The following is a 24,468-nucleotide window of genomic DNA, read 5'->3' on the forward strand; positions in this document are numbered from 1 at the left end:
CGATGTTTATACCCAAACCGTGTTAAGTCTACAAACACATGTTTCTAATTTACCTTTGCGATATTGCAATGGATAGTGAAGCTATAGGTACTATAATTTCAGTTGGATGCACCATTAGAAAGCAAAAGGTGGATGGATGCACATGAGAACATGCATGTGAACAATAGTCTGCATATTGTTAAGTTGTGGTAAATGATAGCTTGTTCAACTCATTGTTGCTAATGTCAAACATGTCAAAGTAATTGTGATTGTATCACACACAAGTATTAACATAATGAGAAACGTGTGGTTGTGGACTTGACACGGTTTGGAAATAAGCTCTTCATATATGGATGTCTATGGCTAGAAAATAGTACTAGCAGTATTACCCCACACACACCACCCCCTCCCACCACCACCACCACCACACAAGAATCCACCAAGATTCAGCTACTCATCACCTTTAACAAGTTATCCTACCTAACAAAAAACAATATCAAAGAAAGAGACAAGCACAGAAATCGAACGAGAACATAATGCCCAGAAATTAACACGTACTATACTAGCATTCACCCAACCTGCCACACACTCCCACCCATCCCTTCATGCACAGGACACCCACCCCCTCCCCACACCCGATACCAGCACCAAAGTGTTCACCTTGCACATAGCAAGATGTGTTTCGTGGACGACTTGTCCATGATCCAATCCAGAGAATATCATTGTCAGGTAGCTCAGGATCCCTCCAGCTAGAATTAGGTTGTTCATATTAGGGCTGGACATCTTAACGATCCTGGAAGAGAATCACAAATAAATAAGGTAATAATTACAGTATCGTTATATTTTAGAATGATGGTAAACGATTTAATACAGATATCAAAAGTATTAAGGTACCAGTTATTTTCACCCACGTACATCTGAAGTAAAGACAAATATGTCAAAACTAAAACCAGCAGGCATATGCCTGTACTCTTTAGTTTCGATTTAAGACCTCATCTGTTGAAATCGGATGAAAATTAAAGAAACGTAGCATTTTAATGATCTTAACAATAAAAATTACGTCACTAGTTCTGTATGTTGTTCGAGAACGCTTTGTGGACATCCAATAGAGTAATCTGCAACTTTTGAATTTTGAAATTCCTCACGATCTTTATGTTCTTGACCCATTTCAACGAATGAGCTAACAATTGCAGCTATTGACTGCTTGTTATAATTATGGCATATATGACTTGGTGTAGGATTTACATTTGATTAGAAGTTGGCTAGCTATTTTCAATTAAGTTGTAAGTAAGTAGTAAGTTCAATATTATGTAACGTATTAAGCGTAGGTAAGATAGTAAGAGTTCAAGTCAATTCGTCAACACATGTTCTCCCGTTATTGATGTAGAGACGCTTTTATACAAATGGTTATGTAATATATAATGTGTAATGTGTAATGTAATGTAATGTAACGTAATGTAATGTAATGTAATGTAATGTAATGTAATGTAATGTAATGTAATGTAATGTAATGTAATGTAATGTAATGTAATATAATGTAATGTAATGTTATGTAGCTGTTATGATATAAACGGGGAAGCAGTGTGCGGGTTGAAGATATTTATTAGGGCTATTATATTATCACAAGTAACTGGTCTATGCTTTTAAGCATAGACCAGTTACTTGTGATAAACGAGCCTACACAACAGTGTCATTATGTTACTTTCGATTCAATCTCACCTTTTGTTTCTAAACCTGATGTTAAAGACAAGAAATCCAGTAGCCAATACTATCCCAAACACCGCTAATACTACTATCACATAGTACAAGGCAATATTAATCGTGTAGTTAACTTCTTGTTCGATGAAAGCATCGACTGGTGGCAATCCACCTGTATGAAAAAAAGGTAAATAATTATTGACGTTTTAACAATGTATAGGGAGGGCGGGTTATTGCAGGGGATTTGTCCTCACTTTACAACACCGAGGTCTTGGTTCGAGTCCCGGACACCTCCCAGGTTTTCTCCAGGCTTTTCTGTTTCCTCTTGCATTAAAAACTGGATTTTTTTCTGAGTATATTGATCTGCCTTATCTACCGTATTTTAATATAATAACTGAACACATTGGGAAATTACACAAATGGACTGAGTAACTTATAAGCGCCAAAGCAACCAACCAACTAATCTTATCAACAAATATGATAATCAAATTTTAAGATTGAGATGCATAATGTTTTTGTAAGTAATCAACTGCATAATCAGCTACCTTCGACTATATTTATAAATATGTATTTAGAAATACGCACGTGACACATGGGCACATACCAAGACCACCAAGCGTTACCAAATACTCATGCCATTGAAAAGGATAGGATAAATATCATCAAATTTATTAAATTAATTAAATAGCTAAATTATTACACATGGGGGGAGTCAAAATTTGTTATAAAAAACAACATTTTGAAAGTATTTGCCGACGGAAAAATTCATGGAAGGAAATGTTTACAATATAATCACAAAGTTGAACACAAAATAGACAATTTTGCTGCACACAGTCTCGTGTTGTTTACCGCGTTTGCATTCAAATGTACAGGAAGGCCATCCGCTATGTGGAAGGTCATTTCAAGACTTACTGTCTACAAGCTGTTATGGCAGCGCTTATTTATAAATGCGTATGTATAAATATAGTTGAAGCATACTGATCATTCCTTTGCCCGCCGTCGGTCGGGTATTGTCGCTTGTCTCAACTTAATCAAACGCATTGATGTCATAAAGGCTCAGTAAATTCATTATTAAAATCTGGTAGCTCTATGTCTAAAACTAGTGTTTCAAACGGATTCTTTTAATTACAGTGCACAGAACACATCATCTCAAGTTTCAATCTCTTAATTGATCAGACAAGTAATATAGCTAAGCTACTAAAACCGAAAAATGCGCAATTTGTGATAAAAGCATGAGGGTTTCATTCCACACATGAAGTACATGGTCAAATGTTTATTTCAAGATGTGTAGGCATTTTTGGGTTTCACCCTTATTGACCACTATAGGTTATGAAAGGTCATACGGGTACAAATCTATTCGTCTGATCAGAAGGCTTTCACAAATGTATAGCCTGTGCAATCTACGACATGCCGTTACAGATTTCTTTTCTAAATGAAATCAAACTTTGGGTCAAAACTGCAAAATGATCTCGTGATGTCAAATCCAAAATGCCTCCATGTATTAAAATAAACTTTGGACCATGTGCTTCGTGTGTGGAAACTCATGCTTTTATCACTAAGTACAATTGTACCGAGTCTGGTAGCTTAGCAGCTTAACTATTATTCCATTTGAAATTTGCCATAACCCGGTGGGAGATTTTTCTTAAGAAATGAGTATGTTTTTAAATAGAAGTGGGCTGGGGTTAATTATTTTGAAACCCATATTTCCCCTGAATATCAGCTGGAGTGAATATTTTACATGGAAGTTACCCAATTGTCTATTCTATTTTAAAACCATACTCCCTCTATGGAAGACTTAAGCTTAACTCTTCCACATGGAGAGTGTGGATTTCAAATGGAAGAGCCCATTACTTACCTGGCCAGTATACTGATGCGTCGGGATTCCATTGTAATTCATTTCCTACCTGTCCTGGATTGTAATAGCCAACTACTACTTCATTACCATCTATTTAGAATGAATAAATGAATAAATGAATAAATGAATAAATGAATAAATGAATAAATGAATAAATGAATAAATGAATAAATGAATAAATGATTAAAATGATTAAAATAAAATAATAAAGGAATGAATGAATCATTACGTTTCACTACCTGGAGAGAATTGATCAAAAATTGAATTCCCTCCTGAGGTTCGTATCTGTCAATGAGTTGACCAGATCACAAGGATGTCATTATAGCTAGAGGTAGTATATAACACAAATGTGAGTTTTGCCTGAAGCAATTTGTGGTTAAATGTTGATCCCTCACTACAAGAGTTATTACCGTCAATTTGGTTGAAAAAGGAGGCGAGACATGATCAAATCTCTCCAGATTACAAATCGTAATGTAAATAAGTAAATAAAAAACACGTAAGTAAATTAATCAATAAATAATAAATACAAAAATAAGTAAATCGTAAATCAATAAATCAATCAACCAATCAACCAATCAATCCATCAATCAATTAGTCAATCAATCAATCGTAAATAAATAAATAAATAAATAAATAAATAAATAAATAAATAAATAAATAAATAAATAAATAAATAAATAAATATTATGCAATTATAAATTAATTAATAATTTGTTAATACATAATTAATGAAGTAAATTACAAGTAATTAATTAACTATATACCATAATGCTATAAAAGGGGCAGAATTACATGAATATAAATCTAATTTTGTGACAGAAGTACCTACTTTGAATTTGTTCCACTTGCGAAAGAGCCTTTCTATCTCCAGTTTCAGTAAATTGTACTGGTCCCTGGAATTCCGAAAGATACACTGTTAACTGAGAATAGGAATTATCTTATATCATACAGACAAATTATTATACTAGATAGTAAGATTATTAATACGTATTTGCAACTGAATTTATCCCAATTTTCTACCCTTAAGTCAGCCGTCTAAGTCAGCACTCTAAATAGATATTTCTACAGAAGTACACCAATAACTCTTTAATGACATACCGATACACCTTCAAAGTTGGTCTGATTCATCAGGCTAAACAAGAGAGCGCCCATTTCGTCATCATCATATGAAAAATCTGCTATTGTGCGAGGTGGATCTAATTTCACAAAGAACACAATAAATAAATATATTTTGATTTTACAGCACCGGTGCCAACGGTTTTGAAACATCAAAATGTTTTTAAAGCACTACTCCCCCTTATAGACTTGACCAAGTCTTTTTGACATTCTTAGGATAGTAAAATTTAATTAATATCATTGAAAATTCATGTGGGTCTATGCTTTAAAATTATTAAGTTATGAAATAGGCCCATATCTTGTAGTTAAGATACAGCTAACATACTTCATACAGTAGTATCACTGCACTGAATCATCAAAAAATCATCAACAAGTTAAAAAAAATTGTAAACAATATGGATATAAGTTATGATACATAAACCTCTGTCCAGGGCATATAATCATTTTATTTTTTGAGTTTGACCTGTAAAATAGTGAGGGCACTATTTGAAGAGTTGAATTGCAAAACTGCTTACATCCATTTTTTATTTTTGACACGGTGTTTTTTTTTTTAATTTTTAGCCTTTGTATTTATTTTATTATTACTTTTATATCATGCCTATATAAGCAGTTTTGCAATTCAACTCATTTACCCTATTTCTAAAAAACATCTGTAAAACCAGATTCTGTTGGCATGGTATTATGCAACTTGATTAACGCTTTCAAAATCAAAAAGAAAAAATTAAATATCTCATTTACTTTTTTAATTATGATTTTTTAATTAAATTAGTCAAAATGCCATTTTCGGCTATTTTTTGAGTATCTCCGATACTACAACTTTTGTTAATTAAAATAATTGTTTGAAACATGGTGACTCAAACACAGTTAATGTTGGTCTTGAAAGTTACAGAAAATTGAATGCAACCGTAAAACATTAAAAAGTAAAACAAAATAAATTTTCGGAGATTTTATAGCCGTTATAAATCCGAATTTCCAGTGTATGGATTTCAACTCGAATAGCAAATTTAATAGCTTACCCCAAGTCTTCAGGATTCTTTCAGCTTCCTGTAGCCATAATGCTATAGTCCACGCCCCGTCATAACCGTACGAAGCCTCGTCGTAACCGCGTAAATTCTCTGGTTCTCCGCCAACAAATGCACGATATTCCTCAAGAAATTCAGCACTGGTCTAAAAAATATTTGTAAAAACTATATCGTAAGTTGTTTTGTGTTACTATTTGTGCAGAAGTAGTACTTATCCAATGATTTATATCACAGATTGCTTAAAAAATGAGGCTGGCAATTACTAGCATGCAAGTGCAAAGACAAACTTCAGTAACAAATATTAGTAGTATTGCGGAAAACTGGTCCAACTAGATCATGTTTCCAACTAAACCGTACTGAAGCACTTGTGCAACTACGTATTACGGTACTAAGGATCACACAGGATCACTCTAGATGGGAAAGTCTAGACCTTCCCTCATTTCAAATATTGAGATTTAGTTTTAGTTCTAGTTTTGGTTACGTGGTTTCCTATTATCCTGCCTAAGCTCTTGACTGACATGATTATCGATATCTTTGTTTCTACCCTTTGTTAGAAACTAAAAATTTGTAGCAAGGAGATTCGGGTTTCATTTTAGTTTGTTATAATTGGATGAAGAAGATAATCACTTGGTTTGACGTTAACTGATCGAAGTATACAAAAGAAATGCAGTACAAGATTCATGTCTTTTTCGCATGTAGGAGGATCGATAGAAGGCTATATGACTTTCAATATAAGCTAGGGACCTTTACTTAAGTAATTGTTACTCGAAAAAAAATGAGAAGAGAGAGTGTGTGGGGGAGGTAAGGGAAGGGAGAAAGAAAAACATATGGAATAAGTAGTTTACAAACAACAGTATAAGGTCAAAATCCAACAATTTGAAAAAAAACCGTTCTTAGTTTTGTTGAGTACCATGAGGACAGGAAGTACATCCTGTTTGATACAAATTACTTCGTGTATTAGTGCGTTAGTGACGTTGGCAGTATTTTGTCAATTAAAAAAACAAAAAAAAACTTTTTCTGTATCCCCTTTACTACGCATTTTCATACACAGAAATACCATTTTTGTTTACACAAAGTTTCATCCTGTATTATTGACGTGACTTACCGACAGTAATTTAGTATTAGATATAGCATCTTACCAATTTAACAAAAACACGCTTTTATTATTTCATGCAGATAAATTGCAAAATAAATTTGACATGATATTTAAAGACGTAACAGGATGCGTTACTGCATTAGTAAAGCATTTTACATGGATGCAAATGCAGGAAGTAATTATGTAATTTTAAATTTATTACCGTATAGTGTTTTCTTTTTTCGCAAAATGCTGAACGCAAATAGTGGTGAAGAGTAAACACCAATACAATAAATGCTTTGATACATGAATCAGCTAGGGGAATGAACAAAGATTGTTTTTACATTCAATTTTCCTGTCGACAGTATTTCAAATTTGGCAGCTTTAACATCTTTAATTAGCATATACTATATGTGACCGTCCACGGCGAATGAGCCGTAAATTCCTCCCCGGTCAATTTTGTTTTATTTCGTGTTTAAAAATAAACATCATAAACTTAAAATGGTATATCATTTGACTTCAAACGATATCCAGAAGCGGAGTTATGGTTAGTTAAACTTTGCTCCTTCAACAAAATTATAGCTTTTTCGTTTCTATGTGTGTCTCTTTTTCCACATTGCTGGCAATAAATATCAAACAGTCATAATTGGCGGTCATTTCAAATCATCCCCAAGTCAACGAGGTTTAAGAAGGTTCTCTCATTGTTAATTGTTGGTTATGCATACCTATACAAATAACCCATCACTTGAAAAGGATTTAGCAAAAGCAAACAAAGACCAGAGCTATTAAAAGTTCTATAGCCATCTAAGGTAGAAGCTTATTATCCACTTCAATAATAGGATTATTGATTGGCGTTGTGACTATCCAAATAAGACAGATGTCGCGCCAGCTTAAGTGACCGATGAAAACGACCTTCGTACACATTTTACACCATAACTCAGAATACAATTTAGGGGATTTACGGCTCGTTTGTGCTGCCGGGTCACATATAAACATTTTGCCTAAATCTTTCGTTTTGAGGTGAAGATGAATCTTATTTAATCTGGCTCAGGATTGAATACGACCTTATCCAATTCCAGGTCCATTCTACTTCCGGGTAGAGACTTGCCCTTCCAGAGACTCCGGGTATGGTTAATCGACTGAGGTGTAACACATCTATACCAAAATAACCATCTACGCCTTCATTTATCTACTGTGCGTTCCTTGGTGCATTCAGCACCTAAGCCCAGCAAACACAAAAACGTTTTTAAAACGTTTTAAATAAGTTATATTTTGGGTTTTGGTTTAGGTAAAAACGTTTTAATAACATTAAAATGTCGGGTTATATAAAGGTCATGAAATTGTTTTAAAACGTTTTGTATGAAAACACACTATAACAATATTTTTAAAAAACACACTACAACAATATTTTTAAAATGTTTTCGAAATGTCATTGTAAACTATTTTTTCAACCCCAAAATAACATTATGTTTAGAATGATTTGTACCAAGTTTTCAAAAATGTTTTTGGAATGTTATTAAAACGTTTTTATACCCTTTATATATATAACCCGATATTTAAATGTTTTCTGTAAAACATTTGTGTTTGCTGTGCAGTAAATTGTTATTTAATGTTATGAAAACGTTTTATACCATTAATGTACCCTTTATATAACCCGACATTTAAACGTTTTGCGAATGGTGTCGAAAACGTTTTGTGTTTGCTGGGAGAACACAACCTGACCTACGACTCGAATACTTTGTACTTGTAGAGATTTACCCTTCCCGAGACTCAGGGTATGGTTGATCGACTGAGATGTAACACATCTATACCAAAATAACCATCTACGCCTCCATTTATCTATCATGCGTTCCTTAGTGCATTTAGCACCTAAGAACACAACCTGACCTATGACTCGAATAGTTTGTATTTGTAGAGATTTACCCTTCCAGAGACTCAGGGTATGGTTGATCGACTGAGGTGTAACACATCTATACCAAAATAACCATCTACGCCTTCATTTATCTATTCTACGTTCCTTAGTTCATTCAGCACCTATATAAAAACAACTAGACCTACTACTAGAAATGTTTGTACTTGTAGACACTAACCCTTCCAGGGACTCCGGGTATGGTTGACAGACTGAGGTGTAACCACTTACGACTTGAACAAGAACAACTAGACCTACGACTAGAACTGTTTGCATTTGTAGAAACTTACCCTTCCAGAGACTCCGGGTATTGTTGATCGACTGAGATGTAACACATCTATACCAAAATAACCATCTACGACTTTATCCATCTGTTCTATGGTGCAGTCATGAGGATGGTCTGTGTCATTGACTCGCCACCAATGGTAGCTGTACCAGCCTAAAATGATAAATAACAACAAAACAAATACATTGCAGATTCGTATGGCTTCATTTGGTCTGTTTTACATTGATCTCCATCATTTGGAACTTTGCGTGAAGCGACGGTTTCACCGATAATCGGAGTCTGAAATAAAATAAAAAAGTATCACCCATCAATCAAACTCAGAAAAGAACGGATTTGTTTACGATTTGTCGTGATGATTAAAATTTCTGAATATAGCGATAAAACGGCGTGCCCTAGGTTAATTTTGCACCTTCAAACATACAAACCTTCTCAAAAGTTAGGTCGTAGTAATTGGTAACTTTCTTTCCTCAAGAAACCATGTCAACCATGCCTAGACAGTTGCTTCTGGTCTTGTAAAAGTACCATACTGCAGTTACTGTCCGTTTTCCTATACACAATACACAGTGCTCTTTCCCATTGACGCGTGACCTCTACAAATAGCCTACGTTAAAAGTATGGGGATATGCCTAGTTAACGTCGCTGTGTGAAAAATAACGGGCCAATATTAAAAGTACTCTTCTAAAGTTCTAGAAAATATAGTTTTGTAACATGTCCTAAATTTTTAGCTAGTTTATATGTTCGGAAATATGCGTACTTTGGTGTTTTAGTTAATGTTATAGGTAAACGTACATTGCCTAGTTAACGTCGCTGTGTGAAAAATAACCGGCCAATATTAAAAGTACTCTTCTAAAATTCTAGACAATATAGTTTTGTAACATGTCCTAAATTTTTAGCTAATTAAGATGTTTGGAAATATGCGTACTTTGGTGTTTTAGGAAGGATATGTAAACGACAGATAACACCAAAAAATATGAAGAAATTATTTCCAAACCGGGTTCAGTCTGCAAACCACCATGTTTCTCATTTTCAAGAACGCTGGTTAACAATAAGCACGTATTGTCTCATTTCGTAAACAAAGACCACACACAATTGTTCTCTAGCGCTCGCTTTATAATCGTTCACCCAACTGAAAGTATAATCCCAGCTCATTGCTCCATTGTACGTGTAAAGCAGACACATATGTTGTGTGTATTTAACCAGAGAAGATATGATTTAATCAGTTGAGCTGTTTTCAATGAGTGTTATCTTGGTTTAATAGCTTTTAATGGGGTTTAAGTCCTGCAAAGGTCGAGTTGAATTCTACTGTAGACATGACTGCATCATGCCGTAATTTTCTGCGATTCTTTTTTCCGATGAAGGCACCAGATAAATCAATCTTCCGTTTATGCGCTACTAACCAATCACGGGCTGTGGGGAGTTGATGACGCAAGCTATTCTTTTTTAATTCAGTCGAGGATTTTAATTTGCATACTTATTAATTGGCAGCCATCTTGGAACTTATGGGTACCAAACTTGAAATATCTTCAAAACAATGGTGGTGTCAGATTTTCAATTTGGCCAAAAATCATTAAAATGCCCAAAATACTGAACGATGCGAAGTAAATATGGGATCGGTTTTCAAAATCATATTCAAATCCAATGATTTAACCAATGTAATTATTCTCCCTCCAGTATATTTTAACGTATGATAAGTGGTACTTTTTTGTAAAAAAAAATCTACTGGTGCAAACAATTTCGTTAATTAATTATTTTAAAGGTCAAAATTAGATACAATTTGTGATTACTATTGAATTGAATCATCATAACTTAATTGTCTTGATGGATGAAACATGTGAATATCTTAATTATATTGACATATTGACATTATACAATCCTTTTTCTGAGATAAATAAATAAATAAATAAATAAATAAATAAATAAATAAATAAATAAATAAATAAATAAATAAATAAATAAATAAATAAATAAATAAAAAGCAAAAACTACAAAAGTACATAATTCTATAAATAGGCAAATACAACCTATACAAATTATAGTAAACACATTTAAAAACATTATAAAGCAAATACACTTGATAAGAAAAACAGAATAGCAGAGTAAAACAGCTATAATGAACAAAAGCATGATATAAACAACACACTAAAATCCAAATCACTACTCGAATCCGCAGGAAAATGTTGCCCGACTCGAAAATCACCCCACAGACCAAGGTAGACAACTGTCGACCAGCACATAACAAGCAGACAATCGTCCACCCGAGCCAGCCAAAAAATTGCCCCCGGGCGAAACACCCCAGAGACTCAAAATAGTGATCCAGGTCCCAATGTGCAGACATAATAATTCAAAAGGTAGAACTTTTTGAATGACCCTCGTATAATAGTTTCGTGTAGGAGTATTCATGTTTACGCCTCTATATCCATGTTCGGGGCCATAAACAGACACATTATTGTGAATATAAGTGCCTTACGTGACGCCTGTTGACCAATCAGAGTGTGTGATTTTGGGTCGTGGGGGTAATAGTATTGTCTTTTGCTACACATGCACAAATAAACATACTACTACTGATAAAAAATATAAAATTGTCTAAAAGAATCTAAAACCTCTAACACAAACTAGTTTTATACATAATGGTGCGGCACGACAAAGCATGATTATACTCAATGTATTCCTTCATTTCATTTCACTCCAGTGGTTATATTCCAAGACATTTAAATTAAAATATATATAGAGCGAGTTTCATTCATCATCCACTTTTACTTGCAACTTGATTTGGTCGCGTGGAAAGGCTTTTAATTGCGACTACCTTATTTTCAATTTCATTACAATTTCATTATATTGTGCGGACTTTTTTTTGCAGAAAAGATTGAATGTGTTTCATTTGTATCTTTATGTCACAATGAAAAAGAGAGATAGACAAACTTAGAGAATGCAAATTTGATGGTCACAATGTCGATGGATATGCATTCTCATTCTGTGCACACTAATGTCAGATATCGGATACACTCTTATTTCGCCAATTAAAAAAGTCTTAAACAATCTTAATCAATCTTAAACTCGTGTTAGTTACGTGGTCCTCTCGTCGAAATATTGGTTAAGGGCCCTTAATTTTCTTGTTGTTTAAGGCTCAAATCAATAGTTGGTTAAAACTTTTAACCAATAAATGCATATAGCACTTTAACCAGCTTCAAGTTTAAGTGCTTAACCAACTAGGTTGTTTAAGGTCTTTTAATCAATATTTGCTTAATAACTCTAAACAGATAATGATTTATATGTTCTATTTTATCTAAGGATTGTTTAAGAAATACAACTGCTTAATCAATGGTTGTATTGGATTTAATTATGATTGGGACTTTCTTTCTTTCTTTTTTTTAAACATTTTATACTGAAACATAATTCATGATAGATTTGAAGTCATCAGATCTTGGTCAACTGTGAGATTCGTTCAAAAATACAATTTCATGCATAAAGTTTTTTTTAAATCAGTTCAACCCGCTATGTATCCGGGCAATGTAAAAAAAAAAAAAATTAAAATCTAGTAAGCCTTTCTCTCTCGCATGCATTACGATACAATGCTAAAATACAATACATCAACGCTAATAAATTCACACACTCGATACGGTATCCAGCATACCGATACTTCAATGCATCTCGTCTACATTGTAAGCTATTGTGCGTATGCCCAAAACTGAACATCGCGGTACACACATTGGTGATATGCATGTACCGTGCACGTAGAACAGTACAGTACAGTATCGCTAGAATGTCAATCCCAATGACGTTGTTAAATCTAGCAAATGAACGCATCAATATCCATCCTTTATGTCTCAACGATGTCTATGCATAACTTATCAAACGAATCTCGAGTTTGGTGCAACCTGATTGACTCAAACCTACCTATTTGAACGAAGTTTCAGGATACCATAAGCAGCACGACCAGCATTCACTCGTGGCCGCCATTTGCTTTTGTCATTTTAAACAATAATTGGTTAAAATTCCGTGGCGCGAGATGTATTGTTAAACAGGTAAAGTACAATTCCACTAAACATTACACAGTTTAACGCCTTTTAACGTAACAAAAAATAACCACCTTTATACGCTCGAGTTTAACAGTCTTTTAACATACGTTAAACTTTGCAGATTAAGCGCAAAATCACGCCTTTGAACATTAATTGTTTAAAAATCTTAAACTTTTCTTCTTATACTTGGCGACTGTTAACTGCCGGAACAAGAGTGTAGTTATAAAAACCTATAACGGCCATACAGACTCCGAGTATTCGACGTAGACTATTTGATGTAACATGCCTTCGGTATATAAAGTTAGCAACTATTTTAAACTGTTGCGATTTGGTAGTTCACAGCATTTTCAATTTTACGTCATGAAACATTCGTTTCAAGTTAAAAATTACTAGAAATATAATGGGAATAGATTAAACAACGAAGATATGTTACATACAATGTTCAGGTAAATGTCAAAGTTGAGTTTATACACTTGATTTCAATAAACAAACCAAACTGGGGAACAGAAATCAACAATAGGTAAAACAAGAGAACGATACAGTGTGGGGGTTCTATGAAAACCTAACAATCTATTGCCTTTTAGTAACATTAAAAAATCTGAACCCCAAGAAGACGAAGACTCTTAGCTTGAGAAAACTTAGTATTTGCCACAAGTTAAATTGGAGAAGGACTATTTTTGCAATAAGTAGTAACTTGACACTTTTGAGAATTTAGTTGGAGAGCCTTATTCTTTGACCACCAAGGAAGCGCAGTAAGATTATTCTGAAGAATTTCAACAATGGTATAATTTGCGAAATAAAACGATATCATCAGCGTATTGAATCATGGAGCAGAGGTAAAAATTACCCTTGGGGCACACTTGAGAGGATAGAAACAAATGGATATCAACCATGGAAAACAAGCATCTGCTTGCGGTTGGTAATAGAAGAAGAGTTCCAGTTTAGAAGTGAACCCCTAAAACCATAGGTTTGTCAAAAGAACTGCATGAGAGATGGAATCAAAAGCGCGACTGTAATCAACTGAGACTAAGTCAATACGCGGTGTTGTGGATGTACGCCGATCCAAAATTCTGTTTCACTCACAGGATTTTAATATTCTAATCAATATGTTACATGTTCAAAGTCAATATTGAATAACACGTAGGTTTCTCATGGAATATTAGACACATTTCCTATAGCATGGAACAGACAAGTTTACCTTAATAACAATTTGAGAAAACTGTCACCTATTATATTTGATGTAATGCATGGAGTTTACATTGATTTTACAGGTTGGCGTGACAAATACTTCACAAAAAAGTAACGCGTCCGTTATCAATACACAGACATAGCTTCAGAACTATTGATTGCTTTCACAATATTCTAACATAGAATGAACATGGAAGAAAGAGATGAGTTCTTCCATGGAATGAAGGATGATTCATTTACGCGCATTTTGATACCCCATGTGTCCAATGTGGTTCAATATTAACAACACAGTGGTGTTTTTAAAGTTATTTGTATTGATTTGAATTCTGCGAGTTTTTCATGCAACAATGCTTGCGTAATATACCACTGATCGCTCTAAACTGCAACTTTTAATTCGGTGGTTTTTTTTAACACTACAGCGTCAAAGTTTGGCGCCAGAATTAAGTTGCACGTCCGACTCCTATAGAACGTAATATTTTCATTGCGGAATATTTATATTTCATCTTTGCCTCCCCTTTCCTTCACCAACCGACCGAGATACGGCACTGCTACACTCATAGAAATGATTTGTTTGCCTTGTTGGCGCAATTCAAAAGGAGTAAGTTTGGACAACTCAAAAATAGTGTAAAAGTTGCCAAAACAATATTTATTTTAGTTATCCGAACTTAAAAAATGCTGAAAAAGCTCAAAAATGTTCCGTCAACTAATCAAATTTGTTGGCATTACTTAAAAAGTTGATGTAACTCGTTGCGTCAACTTTTTTAAGTAATGCCAACTTCGGAATTCAAGTTCAGGGAACTTAGAAAATAAACAAGGTTCAAAGAACCAATTAGTTGAGTTATTGTAACTCAACATGTAAGTTGTTGTCACTCGTTCATTAGTTACTGGTACTTATTGTTTTGAGTTATTCCAATTTGGTACTTTGTTACTTATTTCACGTAATTAGATCATCTGCACGATTAGTAGTATTCAAATATTTATTTTTGTAATCAGTGCAAAATTTTGTATACTATAGCACACCTCTAGAAAATTATGCTAACCTAGTTTCATTTTCTTAGTTGTAACAACTCAATAAAGTAAGTGCAAATGAGTGCGACCAACATAATGATATCGAGTCAGCGTTACTCAAAATTGTACACGTTGGCATTACTCGCAAAGTTGACGCAACGACTTACATCAACTTACTGAGTAATGCCATTATGCCAACGAACATTTCTATGAGTGTAGTATTAATCTTCCCATATGAGTAATTTTAATAACAAACATCAAAAAACCTCAATTCATAAACCATATGCAAGCGCGTGCATCCCACGTGATGCGATTGCGTCATCATGCGAACGAGTCATATGGCACGGAAGGCTTGGCCGGCCAAGGTAGACCCCGTGACAAGGTATGCCCGTGAGTGTGTCTGGCACCCGAGGGATCCCTGCTTCAAAACCTCGATCACCCGGGATTATCTTCTTCTCCCTTTCTTCCTTCCTTCTGTCTTTCCTTCCACATCGCCAAAATTGGCTAAGGGCGTTAGGGGTAATAAATGAATCGCAAATCGCAACGGAGGCCGCAACACGCTAAAAATGTCATAAATATGATCATTCCGGGATGAAAATGATATCCTTTTTAGTGGCATAACAATATCACGACAAACATTACATGAAAACAATTCTATGAACTGTTGACCTCCGTTTATTCAACACTCCACTTGTTTGACACGGTGAAGCGTAACCCTAACTCTAACCCTAATTTTAACCATAATGCTAACCCTAAACCTAATCCTAACCCTATCCCTAACCCTTAACTGCCCTAACCCAACGATACGTAATCATGAGGTGATATCGTGTCAAAAAAGCAGAATATTGAGCAACCGGTTTCCTTACCCGTTATAATCCAGACGTATTTCGCTCCATATAATCCTTCCTTATATGCTTGACAGAATATTTGGCGGGCTTTGTTTTCATAAAAATTGCCCACTATTAAACGAACGCCATGTTTCTGTATGAAAGAATACAAAGAAGTCAATAAAAATGTTAATGGACCGTATTAACGTGTATCTTCACCAATATTCACCGTAAATTGCGTATTTTTATTAAACCCTTAATGCCCTATACGTCTATATCTATTGAGTGGCAATTAGTATTATTAAACACAAAGTAGGTAATAGTGCCTCTAACAGACAGGTACAGAACACAACAATGACTGAAAGATGATACAAGAGGATACCTAGAATATACGGTATAAAAACATGAAAATTTGAGCCAGGTACGAATTTAATGTGGGGACTAAGACAAAGACAAGGAAAGATAAAAACTATAGCGCAGTATGCAAACCTTTGAATGTTTACACTAGCACTGCAATAGTAAAAAAATCTAAAACCACAGGGTGTAAGAAGACAAAAGTTCAACCTTTAATTGAGCATTTGATGATATTTTTGGTAAAATTGTTATTTTTGTTTTATATTGGTTCATGAAGTATATAGCTTGTAGCTGTTGTCTTTCTAGTATTTCAGTAATTAAAAAATTAAAATAACAAATAAATAAAAATAACAAGTAATACCCCCCCCCTAAAAAAAGATGCGTTTAAAAAAAAATTCTTTACACGTCATATTTCCCTAACATTTCACTGTTTTCAAAAGAAAGTCAGTGACGAGGAATACAAGCAAGGAAATTCACTGGACTAAATTGCATTTGCTGTAATGTAAACATCTCAAAAAAGTAACTAACCCCCATTAAATAATGACCATTATTCAAAAACGGGCGATTGTATTACAAATTTGTAAAATGCGTTTGGAGCAGAATTTACTCCTGCATATTTTGACACCTCATATGTAGCAATCGACTAAATATTGACGTCACATCGTACATATAAATCAATGTAATTCAAGATTTGAAAGTAGCAGTAAATTGTATTGATTTTGTATTCAGTATAATGGAAGGAAATCTGTGTAATGATATCTGAGTGATTTGGTATTGTATCGTTATGAATTCGGCAGACGGCCGAATCCGGATTCGGCTTTTGGTAAATTAATTTTTGGCATGCATTACTTTTAAATTAGAGAACAAGGGATCAATGCTTTACCTATAGAGGGCGGCATATCGATTTTTTAACGGTTATCGTCTTTGACCGTACTGTGCGTCACCGTTAGCTAACCCTGTATGCCGCCCTCTTTTGAATACTTATCATCTGATCTCCGTTAAAAAATTGTCATGTATAGCATTGATCCCTTATTCTCAAATTCAAAAGTAATGAATGCGTAAAATGAATTTACCAAAAGCCGAATCCGGATTCGGCCGTCTGCCGAATTCATAACGGTATGTAAGTGCAACTTTCAAATCTGGACATCACTACATTAAATTGACCGGTGTTTTATTGTTTCTGGCTTATCGTATCAAATAAAGTGTCAAAATGCGCAGGAATAAATTCTGCTTCCAACGCATTTTACAGATTTGTAATACAATAGCCCCCGTTTTGAATAACGGCCATTATTTAAGGGGGTTAGTTACTTTTTTGAGATGTTTATTTACCCCTCACTAAATTACTGACCAATAAAGATTTTCACCAGTCTCATCAGATAAATAAAAGGTAATAAACCAAATGTCGATACGTTCCACTACCCTTTAATATTTATATTTAATATTTCATATTTTCATAATATTAAATTTTCTCTGTCTCTAAATAAATTATATATGATGTATGGCTTTATCGCCATAACCTAAGCATTCAATAAGTGCATATTCCAAGTACAATACTAGACAGACGATAACCTGATTTGCCGTCGTTTTATAAAGCAATATTATTCTGAACAACAAATATTGTGAAGGCTTTGTTAACGTACGACATTCTGATGTAGTGGAACAGTTTTGCAGCTAAAATGTAAAGGTAAAAAAAGTAAGGTTTATTTCAAACTCTACTAATAGTGACCCGCATATCAAATTGCTAGAATTTTACATAAATCACACCTAAACATATGCAATGCAATTTTGAAGGCAGCGGCCGAATCAGCGCCAAATATTGCAACATTGAAACAAACAAATACACAAACATGCAACCACAACCCACCCCCGTAGGCAATGAGGATAAAGTGCCTTGCCCAAGGACACCGCACGTTGGCACGAGCGGGGCTCGAACTCGCAACCTATGGATTATGAGTCCGGCGCCTTATCCATTTGGTACACGTAATCCTAGTGTCCGCAATTTGAATATAATTGTAAATTTTAAACCCTTTAAGGAATTAATAAACAAAAAAAGGAACAAATATTTTCATCAACCTTATATATGTAAACCTGATAAACCAAATGTCATTACATTTCATTACTCTTTATCAGTCCGGGTAAAGTACCCGATCAGGTATTCTATCTAATCAGGTACAGTACTGTACCTAATCAAGTTACCGTACAGAATTACCTAATGAAGTAATAATTTTTGAATTTTGCCTCTGGACAATAAGGTCTGGAAAAATTAGTGTTTTAACACAAATTTATCGCGAGTTTTATCTATTTTGTCGTGAGTTTCACGTGTTTTAATACAATACAATAAATAGGATTACATAATCAATTTACTTTGATTCATTGACACATAATTGGAAATGATTACTATTGAAAAAAATTAATCAAGAAAATTTGAATCGTACCATTCATTTTGGTCTACATTTAATTTAATTTCAGAACAGTAGCTGCAATGCATATATCGGATGCACTTGTAGTTGATTAGGTATATCTGTATTTTTCCCGGACTGTTTATATTTCTATTTTTATAAAAGTCCTAATATTGGTGTTTTATCTCTAGATATTGAATAATATAATATAAGGTCTTTACCTATATAACATAAATGTGCAATGATTGAATAGTCCAAGCACAATACAATACAAATAATAACCTGATTTGCCGTTAGGTCCATGCGATTCCGTCTAACAAACAAGGTCATTTTGATGGCTTTTAATAATGTACAGGATGTGGAATAGTTTCATAGCTTGAATGTATATATAAGTAACCGCAATTTGAATAAAATGGTCAATTTTGCCCTTTTAAAGGAATTACTGAACAATAAAAAGAACACAGATTTTCATGAATTTTTCAAGATAATAATGAGCAATAAACGTGATAAACCACGTTGTGGACAGAGTGCAAAACATCTTTATAAGTGCTTGCATATTACTTGGTTTTGCTGGAGCAGCATTTTTCTGTTTTACGAGCACCTAGATTTACCAACCATTGCATGGTTTCAATGGATATTCGGAAAGTTGATTTCTACGCGTGATTGCTGCAAGTACAGTTGATGATAGCGAACAAAGGAGTTTTAGATGTCGTATTATTTTTTTTATTTTTTTGGTTTCAGTGAATAACGATGGTCTCATGCTCATTAGCAAAATGAAACCAAATCTAAAATACACTTGCGATATCTTATTTGGTTAAACCTGGACCATCACCAAAAAATTCACCAAAAACGATCAGCACTAAATGTGAGCTGGAAAATGCATATGACCAATAAGGAATTGTATGGGGATATTCCACCTGTAACTTCAAATTCATCACAAGACGACTACAGTTTGCAGGACACTGTATAAGGGAGCCAAAGGGAGGATTACATCAGATCTGGCTACTTGAAAACCCACAGAGCCAAAGTACGTCCCAGGAAGACCTTTGTGTACCTGCTTCAAGAAGACACAGGAATAGGGATACATGTCATGATATAGGACAGAAAAAAATCGGCTTTGATTTAAAAAAATCAACATTGTGTAGTGTAAAGTAACCATATTCGAAAAATTGGTGGAGAATAATTGTGTAATATGGGAATAGGGGGTGGAAATAGCACCAACTTTTGAAATCAAATAATTCTACCCCCCTGTACATACCCCCTGAACTTTTGAAATTAAGGTTGCCGAATTCGGAAGACTTGCACTGTTAAAAGCTATAGGGAATTTGTGACCTTCGGGATAACATTGTCCAATTACAATTTATTACCACAAATGTGGTAATTTAAGAGTCTATAATTGTTTGGCAGACATAAAAACATATATTGTATGATATTTTGCATTTAATATTTAATATTCAGTCAACAGGGGGTGTGAGCACATACCCCAATATGTATACATTCACACAGATATCTCAGTTCATTGAGCTAAGTACTTACTAAAGTCAAAGTTTCTCTGTTTTATATTATATTTGTAACTAACCTACTCAGCAGCAGCATTAAAATCACAAATGCTTGCTTAAGCCTTTGATGTAACATTGTTCAGATAAACCTTAAAGATTTTGGTGATTATGGCAGGTTCGGTGATTATGGCAGGTTCGGTCTACCTCATCTGCATCATTGTGAACGGCCCACTACAGATCTGTCAGTTTCTGAAGATCCTTATTTCTTCTTCTATCCACCCTAACATTTGCGATTTCTTTGACAGCTAGACCTTCCCTGCATGCCTGGTAAGCGCTTCCTGTTTCAGATTCCAGTCATAAATAAGGATCTTCAGAAACTGAAATATCTCGGTGGGCCTTTCACAACTGCAGATGAGGTAGACCAGAACCTAGATAGTGAAATAGAAGAAGAGGAAAAGGTGTCAAGACTATATCTTGAAGTACGGTACGCCCGGATACTGCTCTGTCAATACCAAAAAGTAGTGACATAATGTAGCGGACTGAAAAGGGATTACAAGAACCTGTCATTAATCACCTTTGCCAACATCTTTAAGGTTTATCTGAACAATATGTTACATCAAAGGCTGAAGCAAGCATTGGTAATTTGAATGTTGCTGTTAATGCTCTACTTACCAAGTAGGTTAGTTACAATATAAAACAGAGAAACTTTGACTTTATAGTCGATTTTTGATAAATAAAAGCATGTTATTAATGTTAATCATGATGAAAGCATTCAGTTGAACTCGAAATTATACTGATATTTATTACATCAAAATACTACAGGGTGAGTAAAAAAAGTGCAATAGAGAAAAGAATCCATTTTTATTTAAGAACCGATTTGAACCTTACAGGTTTTTAAACATTTTATGAATGATATATCCATTAGTGACCTTGTGTGAAAAAACCAAGGAATTAGCATTTACCGTTTTGTTTTTATGACACATTTTATAGCGATACCCAATTTTAATGTTTGTCCAAGAAACATCTAAAATTTGAAAGTCAGCCCACTCTGTGTAAGGTAGATTTGGAACAACTGCTATTTTCATAACCTCATTGGCATTGAAATAAAATGGAGCACCCAAATTGTTATTGTCCTTGGTCTTGTTTAAGGAAAAGAAACATTATTTGTTGTTATTTTCATTTTACCTTTACTTTAAAGATGTTTATTCTCTATCAAAAACATACAAATTTGCAGGCGGATTTTTTCAAATGTCGAAATGAAATGCGCGCAAATTGAAATGGAGTGAATTACAAAATATCCAGTAAGTTGGACATACTGGGATTAAAAAAACTGGAGCTGTTGGAGTCGAGTGGGGCATGAAGGACTTAAAGTAATGTTAAAAAGTTTGTTTGAACAGAAAAAAAGAAATGAAAATAACGCAAAAATCAACCTTATTTAAGTTAAAGTCAGTTTCAGAGCTGATGCCTTTATCGTGCATTGTGTGCTCTCATTCAAAATACATGGTACCTCGTGGACAAATAATGAAATTGGGTATCGTAGCAAAAGGACTCATAAAAATTAAATGGTAGATGTGATTGACTTCAGTTTTTCACAGTAGATGCCTATTCAGTGTGGCATTTATAGAAACTTTCAATAATTGGAAAGTTCAAAGTAATTCTTACGTAATTATCGATTCTTTGCTCTATTGCACTTTTTTGACTCACCCTGTAGTATAAAATTGTTATGAAAAAGTTTATATAATTATATTAGTGACAGTAAAAGTAAAGTGTACGTAGGCTTATATTATTGAATGCAACATATCATAATGTCATAATTGTATTGGCACTTCGTTAAAAATCGACTATGGACTTTCAATTTTAAACGGGATTTTGAACGGGCAAAGTCCCTAACACTCACACTGTCAATCATACTTGTTTATCAATCAAATGTAACCGCAAGCAAATACAAGACGCGCTCATGCACTTACTGACGCGTTCATGCAATTACACAACACAACGGCCGCATACTTGTGTATCATGTAGTTATTAATGGTAATGACAGGTACCCGGAGGATTTAAACCATAACGAGATCTGGGCGACCAATCACAAGCCAGATCCATTTAAAGATGCATTACATCATGGCCAATTTTAGTAGGCCAGATTTCCGACAATCTCATCCATAGAAGCTCATAGACAGCCGTGTTAAGCATGTAAACCGCAATCCAAAGTCAGTAGTCCACTTATAAAGCTAACAAACAGAGGGAGTAGGGTGACTGAAAAGATCAGATGTGAAAATCTATCAATTGTGCACACATTAATTAAATCAGAGTTTTAAGCTTAAATACAATATCCAGAGTATGCACAATGGGCAAGTGGACTACGGTGTAGTCTAGTGAGTACTTAGCTCAATGTACTGAGATCTGTGTGAATGAATACATGCTGGGTTATGTGCCACCCCTCTGTTGACTGAATATTAAATGCAAAATATCATACAATATATGTTTTTATGTATGCCAAACAATTATAGACTCTTAAATTACCACATTTGTGCAAATCAATTGTATGTTATCCCGAAGGTCACAAATTCCCTATACTTTTGTACAATGCAAGCCTTCCGAATTTGGCAACCTTAATTTCAAATCTTCAGGGGGTATGTACAGGGGGTTAGCTTTATTAATTTGATTTTTTTTTTCCTTTTTGATAATTTAGAAAATAATACCTGTTATTTTGTAAAATAATTCCGCGCCCTAATATACAGTAATATATATTGAGATCACCATGCAGTAAAGGTGGTTATGGCTAGCCACCATTGATGCCCGACAGCACGAGTCGACAGAGTAAGAGTATGAGGAAGTAAGTAACTATTTAAAAAAATAAAAAATCAATTGTTCAATTTTAGTACATGACATCAAATTTAAATTATTTTTCAAAGTTTTCAAATATGTTTTACAAATTTATCAACTTCCAAAATTCGCCAAAAACCCACAATTATGGTGATCTTGCACTCTTCCAACGAAATGTCATTACGTTCCATTACTCTTTAATATTTCTATTTTTTTTTACAAAAGTCTAATATTAAATTTCCTCTCTAAATGAAGAGTTTATTTCCAAAAGGCGCTAAATCCAATAGCTGCCTTGTGTCACATTTTTGGCATAATTAAAAATTTTTCAAGTTTAAATGCCATTAAACGATTGAAGGGCAATTATTTTTAAAGATAACCAAAATATTGTTATAACTATTCTAGTGGTCCAATGTTATTAGATTGCCAAGGTTACTGCTACTCTTTGGAATATCTTGAAACGCATTTTACACAAAGCAGCCCTTTGAGCTTTTGGAACCAAACTCTCCAAATATTGATAAAATGTGAGGTTTTTATTGCTAAATATTGATAAATAATGACCATTATAATAGGTCATTGTTGAGAGAACTGTTTAAAATTTCTGTTTATCAAGGTCATTGTGATGTATTGCGGTATGGCGGAGCAGTTAAGTACATAATGCAGTCATGTCTACAGTAGAATTCATCTCGACCTTTGCAGGACTTAAACCCCATTAAAAGCTATTAAACCAAGATAACACTCATTGAAACAGCTCAACTGATTAAATCGGATCTTCTCTGGTTGTGCACATGTGTCTGTTTTACATGTGCGATATCGCAATAAAGCTGGTATTATAGCTTCAGTTGGGTAACCGATTATAAAGGAAACGCAAGGAAACAATGGTATGTAGACCTTTGTTCACGAAATGAGACAATGGCCTGCTTTTTGTTAACCAGCATTCTTGAAAATGAGCAACATAATGATTGTTGACTTAACACGGTTTGGAAATAATTTCTTCATATTTTTGGTGTTATCTGTCGTTTACATATCCTTCCTAAAACACAAAAGTGCGACCCTCTCCAAACACTTAAATTAGCTAAAAATTTAGGACATGTTACAAAACTATATTTTCTAGAATTCCATAGAATACTTTAAATGTAGCTTGTACCGTTTTTTTGTGGCATCCTTCAGAACGGAGCGGTCCGTTACCAATATAGCTCAATATTTTCGGTCAAATCTCCATTCAATTAACACGGGGAGTTGGCTAGCTATGAGCTAGCTATGCTTTGCCCTCACTCATATTCTACGAAAGTGCGACCCCTTCTGGACATCTAACCTTGCTGTAATTTTCGGTCATGTTAGAGAAATATATTTGCTAGAAGTTTGGAGAATAGTTTAAATATTGGCCGGTTATTTTTCACACAGTGATGTTAACTAG

The 24,468-nt window shown here is 34.2% G+C and overlaps 1 protein-coding gene across 1 annotated transcript in view; it reads right to left on the bottom strand.

The window, feature by feature from the left end:
- Nucleotides 1–24,468, bottom strand: part of LOC140162730 (gamma-aminobutyric acid type B receptor subunit 2-like) — a 55,136-nt gene that overhangs the window by 7,111 nt on the left and 23,557 nt on the right. The window contains exons 5-12 of the mRNA XM_072186016.1: nt 16,019–16,133; nt 8,945–9,093; nt 5,665–5,815; nt 4,631–4,728; nt 4,362–4,425; nt 3,533–3,622; nt 1,699–1,849; nt 640–772 (exon numbers count right to left, since the gene is read on the bottom strand). Of these exons, the coding sequence (XP_072042117.1) occupies nt 640–772; nt 1,699–1,849; nt 3,533–3,622; nt 4,362–4,425; nt 4,631–4,728; nt 5,665–5,815; nt 8,945–9,093; nt 16,019–16,133 (951 nt within the window). The remainder of the gene's footprint in view (nt 1–639; nt 773–1,698; nt 1,850–3,532; nt 3,623–4,361; nt 4,426–4,630; nt 4,729–5,664; nt 5,816–8,944; nt 9,094–16,018; nt 16,134–24,468) is intronic.

This window comes from Amphiura filiformis, chromosome 10 (genome assembly GCF_039555335.1).
Source record: "Amphiura filiformis chromosome 10, Afil_fr2py, whole genome shotgun sequence".
NCBI lineage: Eukaryota > Metazoa > Echinodermata > Ophiuroidea > Amphilepidida > Amphiuridae > Amphiura > Amphiura filiformis.